At 30.2% G+C, this 12,679-nt stretch overlaps 1 protein-coding gene across 1 annotated transcript in view; it reads right to left on the reverse strand.

Moving 5' to 3' along the window:
• LOC143080614 (uncharacterized) overlaps positions 1-12,679 on the reverse strand; it is a 246,730-nt gene that overhangs the window by 134,841 nt on the left and 99,210 nt on the right. Inside the window, exons 49-70 of the mRNA XM_076256539.1 lie at positions 10,621-10,653; positions 10,278-10,307; positions 9,478-9,507; positions 8,982-9,011; positions 8,483-8,512; positions 8,007-8,036; positions 7,511-7,540; positions 7,011-7,040; positions 6,521-6,550; positions 6,019-6,048; positions 5,633-5,662; positions 5,145-5,174; positions 4,645-4,674; positions 3,657-3,686; positions 3,272-3,301; positions 2,784-2,813; positions 2,285-2,314; positions 1,799-1,828; positions 1,297-1,326; positions 953-982; positions 568-597; positions 72-101 (exon numbers count right to left, since the gene is read on the reverse strand). Of these exons, the coding sequence (XP_076112654.1) occupies positions 72-101; positions 568-597; positions 953-982; positions 1,297-1,326; positions 1,799-1,828; positions 2,285-2,314; positions 2,784-2,813; positions 3,272-3,301; positions 3,657-3,686; positions 4,645-4,674; positions 5,145-5,174; positions 5,633-5,662; positions 6,019-6,048; positions 6,521-6,550; positions 7,011-7,040; positions 7,511-7,540; positions 8,007-8,036; positions 8,483-8,512; positions 8,982-9,011; positions 9,478-9,507; positions 10,278-10,307; positions 10,621-10,653 (663 nt within the window). The remainder of the gene's footprint in view (positions 1-71; positions 102-567; positions 598-952; positions 983-1,296; positions 1,327-1,798; positions 1,829-2,284; positions 2,315-2,783; positions 2,814-3,271; positions 3,302-3,656; positions 3,687-4,644; positions 4,675-5,144; positions 5,175-5,632; positions 5,663-6,018; positions 6,049-6,520; positions 6,551-7,010; positions 7,041-7,510; positions 7,541-8,006; positions 8,037-8,482; positions 8,513-8,981; positions 9,012-9,477; positions 9,508-10,277; positions 10,308-10,620; positions 10,654-12,679) is intronic.

Consider the following 12,679-nt stretch of genomic DNA (forward strand, 5'->3'; position numbering starts at 1 on the left):
GTTAATTCACAATTATGTTGAAAATCTACAGGGCGATGTCACTATCATTGCATAGACGTAAATATATTTACCGTTTGTCTTAATTTTCTTTTCTTTCTTTGCTGAAAGATAAAATGAAATACATCAGAAAGAATTATCACTTTGGTTAAGTTTATAAGGGAGTATCAAATCGACGTATTATAACATAAACAGGTTGAACATCTACAGGAAGATGTCACTGTCATTACACGGGATTTGGCACGTAATACAACACTCTCTGAAAAATACGTTTTTTTGCGATAATGGCTATCGTTACTTTAAAAGAATATCTGTATGATATTAAGTTTGAAATTCATAAATGTGCTGTTTGCATTGTCAAGCTGCATTATTTAAAAGGTGAATTTTGAACCTGATCTAAAACTTTTGAATCTATATGTGAAAAAAAACTGGCATCCCGGGAGTGATTTGCTGCTTTTGTGTCTCTGACAAAAGTCTTACTGAAGTACCATGGACAGGGTGATTGCATAAGACGAGTTTTCTGATAACAGCATTAATTCAGATAGTTTACATAGATGTAAATGTATTTACCTTTTAGCTTATGTTTCTTCTCTTTCTTTCCTGAAATATAAAACAAAATACATTAGCATGGATCATGGCATATGGTCCGTTTATTATGTGGTATCAAATCGACTTGGTATATCACAAATATGTTGAACATCTACAGGATGATGTCACTGTTATTACTAAGTTTTTGATGCATTATATAACAGCATCTTAAAAATAAGCTTTTTGGTGCCAACGGCTATCTGTGTGATATCTAGTTTGAGTTTCATAAATGTGCTGTTTATATAGCCAAGCTGTTTTGGTAAAAGGGGAAGTTTAAACCTGAACGAAAACTTTGAAAATTTAAATCTGTCAACTTTTTAATAACAGCATCAGTTCAAATAGTTTACATAGATGTAACTATATTTACCTGTTGGTTTATTTTTCTTCTCTTTCTTTACTAAAAAATATAAAATAAAATACAGTGGAATGAATTATCAAATATGATCAGTTTATTATGTGGAATCAAATCGACTTGTTAAATCACTATTATATTGCAAATTTAAGGGACAATGTCATGTATTGATTAGTATTTGGTAGGTTATATAACAGCCTCTAACAAATAAGCTATATAGCCAAGCTACTCTGGTAAAAGGGAAAGTTTAAACATGAACGAAAACTTTGGAAATTTAAATCAAATAGGAATAATACAACTGTCGACTTTTTAATAACAGCATCAATTCAAATAGTTTACATAGATGTAACTATATTTACCTGTTGGCTTATTTTCCTTCTCTTTCTTTACTTAAAAATATAAAATAAAATACAGTGAAATGAATTATCAAATATGATCAGTTTATAATGTGGAATCAAATCGACTTGTTAAATCACTACTATATTGCAAATTAAAGGGACAACGTCATGTATTAATCAGTATTTGGTACGTAATACAACAGCCTCTAACAAATATGCTTGTTTGACCTTATGGCTATCTATACTTTAAAAGAATACCTACATGATATCTACTTTGACTTTCATAAATGTGCTGTACTAATTGTCAAGCTACTCTAGTAAAAAGTGAAGTTTGATCCTGAACAAAAACTCTGAAAATTTAAATCGAAAAAAACGCCACTCAAGGAGTGATTGGCTGAGTTTGTGATTATGACAAAAGCTTCACAGAAGTACCAAAGACAGGGTTACTGCATAGGAATATATCTGTTGACCTTTTTAATAACAGCATAAATACATATTGTTTTAGAGATGCAAATATATTTACATGTTGGCTTATTTTTCTTCTCTTTTTTTACTAAAAAATATACAACAAAATACGTATTAAAGAACGAATTATCACATATGGACAGTTTATTATTTGGTATCAAATCGACTGGTTATATCACAAATATGTTGAACATCTACGGGACGATGTCATTGTCATTACCAAGTATTATAACAACCACTGAAAAAAAACTTTTTTTGCCCTAATGGCTATCGTTATTTTATAAGAATATATGTATGATATCTAGTTTGAGTTTCATAAATGTGCTGTATATATTGTCAAGCTGCTCTGGTAAAAGGTGAAGTTTGATCCTGAACAAAATCTCTGAAAATTGAAATCGGAAAAAATGGCATTCCGGGAGACTGAAATTCTGATTATGACAAAGTTTTACAGAAGTACCAAAGACTATTGCATAGGAATATATCTGACAACCATTTTTATAAAAGCATTAATTCAGATAGTTTACATAGATGTAAATATATTTACCTGTTGGCTTATGTTTCTTCTCTTTCTTAACTGTAATATGAAGTAAAACATATCATAATGAATTATCACATATGGTCGGTTTAATAGGTGGTAGCATATCGACTTGTTAAATTACAATTTTGTTGAACATCTTTATCTACTTTATAAGAATATCTGTATGATAATTAGTTTGAGTGTTAAAAATGTGCTGTTTTTATTATCAAGCTGCTCTGGTAAAAGGTGAAGTTTGAACTTGAACGAAAGCTTTAACAATTTAAATCAGTAAAAAAGCACTAGCATTCCGGGAGTGATTGGCTGTGTTTGTGTCTCTGACAAAAGCTTTACAAAAGTACCAAAATACAGGGTTATACAAAGGATTATAATTGTTTTAATACATTAGAATAAATTATCACATATAGTCAGTTTATTGAGTGGTATCAAATCGACTTGTTAAATCACAATTATGTTGAAAATCTACAGGGCGATGTCACTATCATTACATAGACGTAAATATATTTACCGATTGTCTTAATTTTCTTTTCTTTCTTTGCTGAAAGATAAAATGAAATACATCAGAAAGAATTATCACATTGGTTTAGTTTACAAGGGAGTATCAAATCGACGTGTTAAAACAGGCTGAACATCTACAGGAAGATGTCACTGTCATTACATGGGATTTGGCGCGTAATATAACACTCTCTGAAAAATACGTTTTTTGCGATAATGGCTATCGTTGCTTTAAAAGAATACCTGTATGATATTAAGTTTGAAATTCATAAATGTGCTGTTTGCATTGTCAAGCTGCATTAGTAAAAAGGTGAATTTTGAACCTGATCAAAAACTTTTAAATCTATATGTGAAAAAAACTGGAATCCCGGGAGTGATTTGCTGCTTTTGTGTCTCTGACAAAAGTTTTACTGAAGTACCATGGACAGGGTGATTGCATAAGACGAGTCTTCTGATAACAGCATTAATTCAGATAGTTTACATAGATGTAAATATATTTACCTTTTAGCTTATTTTTCTTCTCTTTCTTTCCTGAAATATAAAACAAAATACATTAGCATGAATCATGACATATGGTCAGTTTATTATGTGGTATCAAATCGACTTGGTATATCACAAATATGTTGAACATCTACCGGACGATGTCACTGTTATTACTAAGTTTTTGATGCATTATATAACAGTCTCTTAAAAATAAGCTTTTTGGTGCTAATTGCTATCTGTGTGATATCTAGTTTGAGTTCCATAAATGTGCTGTTTATATAGCCAAGCTGCTCTGTTAAAAGGGAAAGTTTCAACCTGAACGAAAACTTTGAAAATTTAAATCTGTCAACTTTTTAATAACAGCATCAGTTCAAATAGTTTACATAGATGTAACTATATTTACCTGTTGGCTTATTTTTCTTCTCTTTCTTTACTAAAAAATATAAAATAAAATACAGTGGAATGAATTATCAAATATGATCAGTTTATTATGTGGAATCAAATCGACTTGTTAAATCACTATTATATTGCAAATTTAAGGGACAGTGTCATTTATTAAACAGTATTTGGTACGTAATACAACAGCCTCTAACAAATATGCTTGTTTGACCTTATGGCTATCTATACTTTAAAAGAATACCTACATGATATCTACTTTGACTTTCATAAATGTGCTGTACTAATTGTCAAGCTACTCTAGTAAAAAGTGAAGTTTGATCCTGAACAAAAACTCTGAAAATTTAAATCGAAAAAAACGCCACTCCAGGAGTGATTGGCTGAGTTTGTGATTATGACAAAAGCTTCACAGAAGTACCAAAGACAGGGTTACTGCATAGGAATATATCTGTTGACCTTTTTAATAACAGCATAAATACATATTGTTTTAGAGATGCAAATATATTTACATGTTGGCTTATTTTTCTTCTCTTTTTTTACTAAAAAATATACAACAAAATACGTATTAAAGAACGAATTATCACATATGGACAGTTTCTTATTTGGTATCAAATCGACTGGTTATATCACAAATATGTTGAACATCTACGGGACGATGTCATTGTCATTACCAAGTATTATAACAACCACTGAAAAAAAACTTTTTTTGCCCTAATGGCTATCGTTATTTTATAAGAATATATGTATGATATCTAGTTTGAGTTTCATAAATGTGCTGTATATATTGTCAAGCTGCTCTGGTAAAAGGTGAAGTTTGATCCTGAACAAAATCTCTGAAAATTGAAATCGGAAAAAATGGCATTCCGGGAGACTGAAATTCTGATTATGACAAAGTTTTACAGAAGTACCAAAGACTATTGCATAGGAATATATCTGACAACCATTTTTATAAAAGCATTAATTCAGATAGTTTACATAGATGTAAATATATTTACCTGTTGGCTTATGTTTCTTCTCTTTCTTAACTGTAATATGAAGTAAAACATATCATAATGAATTATCACATATGGTCGGTTTAATAGGTGGTAGCATATCGACTTGTTAAATTACAATTTTGTTGAACATCTTTATCTACTTTATAAGAATATCTGTATGATAATTAGTTTGAGTGTTAAAAATGTGCTGTTTTTATTATCAAGCTGCTCTGGTAAAAGGTGAAGTTTGAACTTGAACGAAAGCTTTAACAATTTAAATCAGTAAAAAAGCACTAGCATTCCGGGAGTGATTGGCTGTGTTTGTGTCTCTGACAAAAGCTTTACAAAAGTACCAAAATACAGGGTTATTTCAAAGGATTATAATTGTTTTAATACATTAGAATAAATTATCACATATAGTCAGTTTATTGAGTGGTATCAAATCGACTTGTTAATTCACAATTATGTTGAAAATCTACAGGGCGATGTCACTATCATTACATAGACGTAAATATATTTACCGATTGTCTTAATTTTCTTTTCTTTCTTTGCTGAAAGATAAAATGAAATACATCAGAAAGAATTATCACATTGGTTTAGTTTACAAGGGAGTATCAAATCGACGTGTTAAAACAGGCTGAACATCTACAGGAAGATGTCACGGTCATTACATGGGATTTGGCGCGTAATATAACACTCTCTGAAAAAAACGTTTTTTGCGATAATGGCTATCGTTGCTTTAAAAGAATACCTGTATGATATTAAGTTTGAAATTCATAAATGTGCTGTTTGCATTGTCAAGCTGCATTAGTAAAAAGGTGAATTTTGAACCTGATCAAAAACTTTTAAATCTATATGTCAAAAAAACTGGAATCCCGGGAGTGATTTGCTGCTTTTGTGTCTCTGACAAAAGTTTTACTGAAGTACCATGGACAGGGTGATTGCATAAGACGAGTTTTCTGATAACAGCATTAATTCAGATAGTTTACATAGATGTAAATATATTTACCTTTTAGCTTATTTTTCTTCTCTTTCTTTCCTGAAATATAAAACAAAATACATTAGCATGAATCATGACATATGGTCAGTTTATTATGTGGTATCAAATCGACTTGGTATATCACAAATATGTTGAACATCTACAGGACGATGTCACTGTTATTACTAAGTTTTTGATGCATTATATAACAGTCTCTTAAAAATAAGCTTTTTTGGTGCTAATTGCTATCTGTGTGATATCTAGTTTGAGTTCCATAAATGTGCTGTTTATATAGCCAAGCTGCTCTGTTAAAAGGGAAAGTTTCAACCTGAACGAAAACTTTGAAAATTTAAATCTGTCAACTTTTTAATAACAGCATCAGTTCAAATAGTTTACATAGATGTAACTATATTTACCTGTTGGCTTATTTTTCTTCTCTTTCTTTACTAAAAAATATAAAATAAAATACAGTGGAATGAATTATCAAATATGATCAGTTTATTATGTGGAATCAAATCGACTTGTTAAATCACTATTATATTGCAAATTTAAGGGACAGTGTCATTTATTAAACAGTATTTGGTACGTAATACAACAGCCTCTAACAAATATGCTTGTTTGACCTTATGGCTATCTATACTTTAAAAGAATACCTACATGATATCTACTTTGACTTTCATAAGTGTGCTGTACTAATTGTCAAGCTACTCTAGTAAAAAGTGAAGTTTGATCCTGAACAAAAACTCTGAAAATTTAAATCGAAAAAAACGCCACTCCAGGAGTGATTGGTTGAGTTTGTGATTATGACAAAAGCTTCACAGAAGTACCAAAGACAGGGTTACTGCATAGGAATATATCTGTTGACCTTTTTAATAACAGCATGAATACATATTGTTTTAGAGATGCAAATATATTTACCTGTTGGCTTATTTTTCTTCTCTTTTTTTACTAAAAAATATACAACAAAATACGTTTTAAAGAACGAATTATCACATATGGAGTTTATTATTTGGTATCAAATCGACTGATTATATCACAAATATGTTGAACATCTACAGGACGATGTCATTGTCATTACCAAGTATTATAACAACCACTGAAAAAAAACTTTTTTTGCCCTAATGGCTATCGTTATTTTATAAGAATATATGTATGATATCTAGTTTGAGTTTCATAAATGTGCTGTATATATTGTCAAGCTGCTCTAGTAAAAGGTGAAGTTTGATCCTGAACAAAATCTCTGAAAATTTAAATCGGAAAAAAATGGCATTCTGGGAGACTGAAATTCTGATTATGACAAAGTTTTCCAGAAGTACCAAAGACAGGGTTATTGCATAGGAATATATCTGACGACCATTTTTATAACAGCATAAATTCAGATAGTTTACATAGATGTAAATATATTTACCTGTTGGCTTATGTTTCTTCTCTTTCTTAACTGTAATATGAAATAAAACATATCATAATGAATTATCACATATGGTCGGTTTATTAGGTGGTATCAAATCGACTTGTTAAATGTTAAACATCTTTATCTACTTTATAAGAATATCTGTATGATATTTAGATTGAATGTTAAAAATGTGCTGTTTTTATTATCAAGCTGCTCTGGTAAAAGGTGAAGTTTGAACTTGAACGAAAGCTTTAAGAATTTAAATCAGAAAAAAAACACTAGCCTTCAAGTAGTGATTGGCTGTGTTTGTGTCTCTGAAAAAAAGCTTTACAAAAGTACCAAAAGACATGGTTATTTCAAAAGACTACAATTGTGAAACTTTTTTAATACATTAGAATAAATTATCACATATAGTCAGTTTATTGAGTGGTATCAAATCGACTTGTTAAATCACAATTATGTTGAAAATCTACAGGGCGATGTCACTATCATTACATAGACGTTAATATATTTACCATTTGTCTTAATTTTCTTTTCTTTCTTTGCTGAAAGATAAAATGAAATACATCAGAAAGAGTTGTCACATTGATTTAGTTTATTAGGGAGTATCAAATCGACGTGTTATAACATAAACAGATAGAACATCTACATGAAGATGTCACTGTCATTACATGGGATTTGGCGCGTAATATAACACTCTCTGAAAAATACGTTTTGTTGCGCTAATGGCTATCGTTACTTTAAAAGAATACCTGTATGATATTAAGTTTGAATTTCATAAATGTGCTGTTTGCATTGTCAAGCTGCATTAGTAAAAAGGTGAAATTTTGAACCTGATCAAAAACTTTTAAATCTATATGAGAAAAAAACTGGCATCCCGCGAGTGATTTGCTGCTTTTTTGTCTCTGACAAAAGTTTTACTGAAGTACCATGGACAGGGTGATTGCATAAGACGAGTTTTCTGATAACAGCATTAATTCAGATAGTTTACATAGATATAAATGTATTTACCTTTTAGCTCATGTTTCTTCTCTTTCTTTCCTGAAATATAAAACAAAATACATTAGCATGAATCATGACATATGGTCCGTTTATTATGTGGTATCAAATCGACTTGGTATATCACAAATATGTTGAACATCTACAGGACGATGTCACTGTTATTACTAAGTTTTTGATGCACTACTAACAGTCTCTTAAAAATAAGCTTTTTGGCGCTAATGGCTATCTGTGTGATATCTAGTTTGAGTGTCATAAATGTGCTGTATATATTGTCAAGCTGCTCTGGTAAAAGGTGAAGTTGATCCTGAACAAAATCTCTGAAAATTTAAATCGGAAAAAAATGGCATTCTGGGAGACTGAAATTCTGATTATGACAAAGTTTTCCAGAAGTACCAAAGACAGGGTTATTGCATAGGAATATATCTGACGACCATTTTTATAACAGCATAAATTCAGATAGTTTACATAGATGTAAATATATTTACCTGTTGGCTTATGTTTCTTCTCTTTCTTAACTGTAATATGAAATAAAACATATCATAATGAATTATCACATATGGTCGGTTTATTAGGTGGTATCAAATCGACTTGTTAAATGTTAAACATCTTTATCTACTTTATAAGAATATCTGTATGATATTTAGATTGAATGTTAAAAATGTGCTGTTTTTATTATCAAGCTGCTCTGGTAAAAGGTGAAGTTTGAACTTGAACGAAAGCTTTAACAATTTAAATCAGAAAAAAAACACTAGCCTTCAAGTAGTGATTGGCTGTGTTTGTGTCTCTGAAAAAAGCTTTACAAAAGTACCAAAAGACATGGTTATTTCAAAAGACTACAATTGTGAAACTTTTTTAATACATTAGAATAAATTATCACATATAGTCAGTTTATTGAGTGGTATCAAATCGACTTGTTAAATCACAATTATGTTGAAAATCTACAGGGCGATGTCACTATCATTACATAGACGTTAATATATTTACCATTTGTCTTAATTTTCTTTTCTTTCTTTGCTGAAAGATAAAATGAAATACATCAGAAAGAGTTGTCACATTGATTTAGTTTATTAGGGAGTATCAAATCGACGTGTTATAACATAAACAGATAGAACATCTACATGAAGATGTCATTGTCATTACATGGGATTTGGCGCTTAATATAACACTCTCTGAAAAATACGTTTTGTTGCGCTAATGGCTATCGTTACTTTAAAAGAATACCTGTATGATATTAAGTTTGAATTTCATAAATGTGCTGTTTGCATTGTCAAGCTGCATTAGTAAAAAGGTGAAATTTTGAACCTGATCAAAAACTTTTAAATCTATATGAGAAAAAAACTGGCATCCCGCGAGTGATTTGCTGCTTTTTTGTCTCTGACAAAAGTTTTACTGAAGTACCATGGACAGGGTGATTGCATAAGACGAGTTTTCTGATAACAGCATTAATTCAGATAGTTTACATAGATATAAATGTATTTACCTTTTAGCTCATGTTTCTTCTCTTTCTTTCCTGAAATATAAAACAAAATACATTAGCATGAATCATGACATATGGTCCGTTTATTATGTGGTATCAAATCGACTTGGTATATCACAAATATGTTGAACATCTACAGGACGATGTCACTGTTATTACTAAGTTTTTGATGCACTACTAACAGTCTCTTAAAAATAAGCTTTTTGGCGCTAATGCCTATCTGTGTGATATCTAGTTTGAGTGTCATAAATTTGCTGTTTATATAGCCACGCTGCTCTGGTAAAAGGGGAAGTTTAAACCTTAACGAAAACTTTGAAAATTTAAATCGAATAGGAATTACAACTGTCGACTTTTTAATAACAGCAAAATGAATTATCACACGTGGTCGGTTTATTAGGTGGTATCAAACATCCACTTGTTAAATCACAATTTTGTTGAACATCTACATCTACTTTATAAGAATATCTGTTTGATATTTACTTTGAGTTTTAAAAATGTGCTGCTTATATTGTCAAACTGCTCTCGTAAAAGGTAAAGTTTTAACCTGAACGAAAGCTTTGACCATTTAAATCAGAAAAAAATCAGAAAACATTCCGGGAGTGATTGGCTGTGTTTGTGTCTCTGAAAAAAGCTTTGCTAAAGTACCAAAAGACATGGTTATTTCAAAGGATTATAATACATTATAATAAATTATCACATATAGTCAGTTTATTGAGTGGTATCAAATTGACTTGTTTAATCACAATTATGTTGAAAATCTAAAGGCGATGTCACTGTTATTAATTAGACGTAAAAATATTTACCATTTGGCTTAATTTTCGTCTCTTTTTTTGCTGAAAGATAAAATAAAATACATCAGAATGAATTATCACATTGGTTTAGTCTATTAGGGAGTATCTAGTGGACGTGCTATAACATAAACAGGTTGAACACCTATAGGACGACGTCACTGTCATTACTTAGCATTTGACGCGTAACATAACACGCTCTGAAAACTAAGTTTTTTTGTGCTAATGGCTATCTTGAAATTCTCTAAAAAAAAACTTTACAGATGTACCAAAGATAGGGTTATTGCATAGGAATATATCTGACGAGGATAGTAACAACATAAATTCAGATAGTTTACATACATGTAAATACATTTACCTAGTATTTGCTTAATTGTCTTCTCTTTCTTTACTGAAATATAAAACGAAACACACCAGAATTAATTATCACATACGGTCAGTTTATAAGGGGTATCAAATCTACTTGTTATATCACAAATATTATAAATATCTACAGGACACTGCCATTGTTATTTCTAATTAACATTCGTTTCGTAATATAACAGACTTTAATTTAAGAAGAAGTTTAAGCCTGAACGAAAACTTTGAATAATTGACTTGGGGAAAAATGGCATTCCAGGAGTTGTTGACTGCAACTGTGTCTCTGACTAACCCGGTATAGAAGTACCAACGACAGGGTTATTGCATGGATATATTACTGTCGACCTTTTCATAGTTATCTTATTGCACTACAGGAACGACATCTTTCGGTTCCAGGTTAAGATGAAGTAAAATAATGTGGACAATCGGAATAATGTGAAGCAATATTTTTTTTTAGATACAAAAGTTTTTTCATTAGATTTCATAGGTAAAAATGTAATCAATGTTTTTTTTCAGATACAAAAGTTTTTTCATTAGATTTTATAGGTAAAAATGTAATCAATGTTATTATGCTGTTATTGTTATTGTTTAGTCAACTCAAATTGATGACATATAAATATATAAATTTATGGAAAATAAAAACATTTTTGTTAGCAAGTTCAGATAATCATTGAGGATTAAGTAATATCTTCTGTGTAGTAATTTTATCTGGGGATTAGCTATCTGGGGTTTAGGGCAGTATTGTACATCATGAGTGTAGAAACTTTATCTCCCGCCTGAGGCCAAGGTGTGCTATGGTCAAATAAGGAAATGGATTGGCCAGTTTTAGGGAGGGACAATTAAGATCAGATTATTGCATGAACTTGGACATGCAGTCATTCAGTTAATTTCTCTGAAAGAAGAAACATCATTTATTTGAAACTTGAAAAACATTTTGTAACTTTTTGCAAAAACCCATCCAACTTCCACCCAATTTTAATGACAGTTTTAATCATTATTTTTTAATGTTATTATTTTATCATCTTAAGATACGGGATGTGTGGTGCTTCACACGATTGTTTTTATTGTATATATATTATTATTTTACTTTGTTACTGTAATGTATGATATACTGGTTGGGGCATTTTCTTAACCCCACCTTTGCTTTTTAATGTCATTGTCATTTATTTGCTACTATTGATATTGTTAATATGTCATTCTTAATTTATTATAAATTTTGAATAAATGACATTTTGCTTAACTTGAGTTTTACATTATCAGCAAACTTAGCTAGGCCTCCCTATAGGTTGTTGAACATCATCTTTAGGAACCTTGGCTTTCAAAAATATAATTTGGACGATTTTTTTTCATTTGTAACTTAATTTTAAATATTTTTTTTTCATTAATATCATTTCGAATCAATTTCAAGTGTAAACCATTTTGAAGTTGTGTGCCGTTAATATGATCTTTTGTATTTATATATAGCAACATTTTTAGCAATTATTACGAACCCCTTGTGAATAAAAAAAACCAGTAAGAATCTTAAACAAAAAAAGAAATAAATCACTCATTCTTCATAGAATGTTTTATGAAATCAATTATTCAGTATACAGAACAAGATGTTATGATTGGTATAGTGTACATATCACCAGAAAATTGTACTTGTAAGGTAGCAAATTCAATAAATATACTTGAACAAGAATTTTTAATATTTCAGCTAACCACGAGTCTATTTTTACAGGTGATTTCAACAGCAGAACTGCTGCCAATTTAGACTTCTATAAAATAGCAAATACCAATTGTGACACATTAGATAATTTTACAGTGACTTGACTGTAAGTGTTGCTATCCACCAATTGCAATTCATTCAAAATTTTGACCAAATTGCAATTTGTTTTATTAAACCAAATTGTTCAACTGGTCAGAAATTTGAACCAACTGCTGTAGAAAACCACAGTCAAGACTGAAAGTGCAAGGTGATAAAATAAAACATACTTACAATCCTATAAGACTTTAACTCCACTTTATTGATGGTATTTTTAAATCAGTCTATCAATCTGTATAGTTATATTATAGCC

The sequence above is a fragment of the Mytilus galloprovincialis genome, chromosome 6 (assembly GCF_965363235.1).
Source record: "Mytilus galloprovincialis chromosome 6, xbMytGall1.hap1.1, whole genome shotgun sequence".
NCBI lineage: Eukaryota > Metazoa > Mollusca > Bivalvia > Mytilida > Mytilidae > Mytilus > Mytilus galloprovincialis.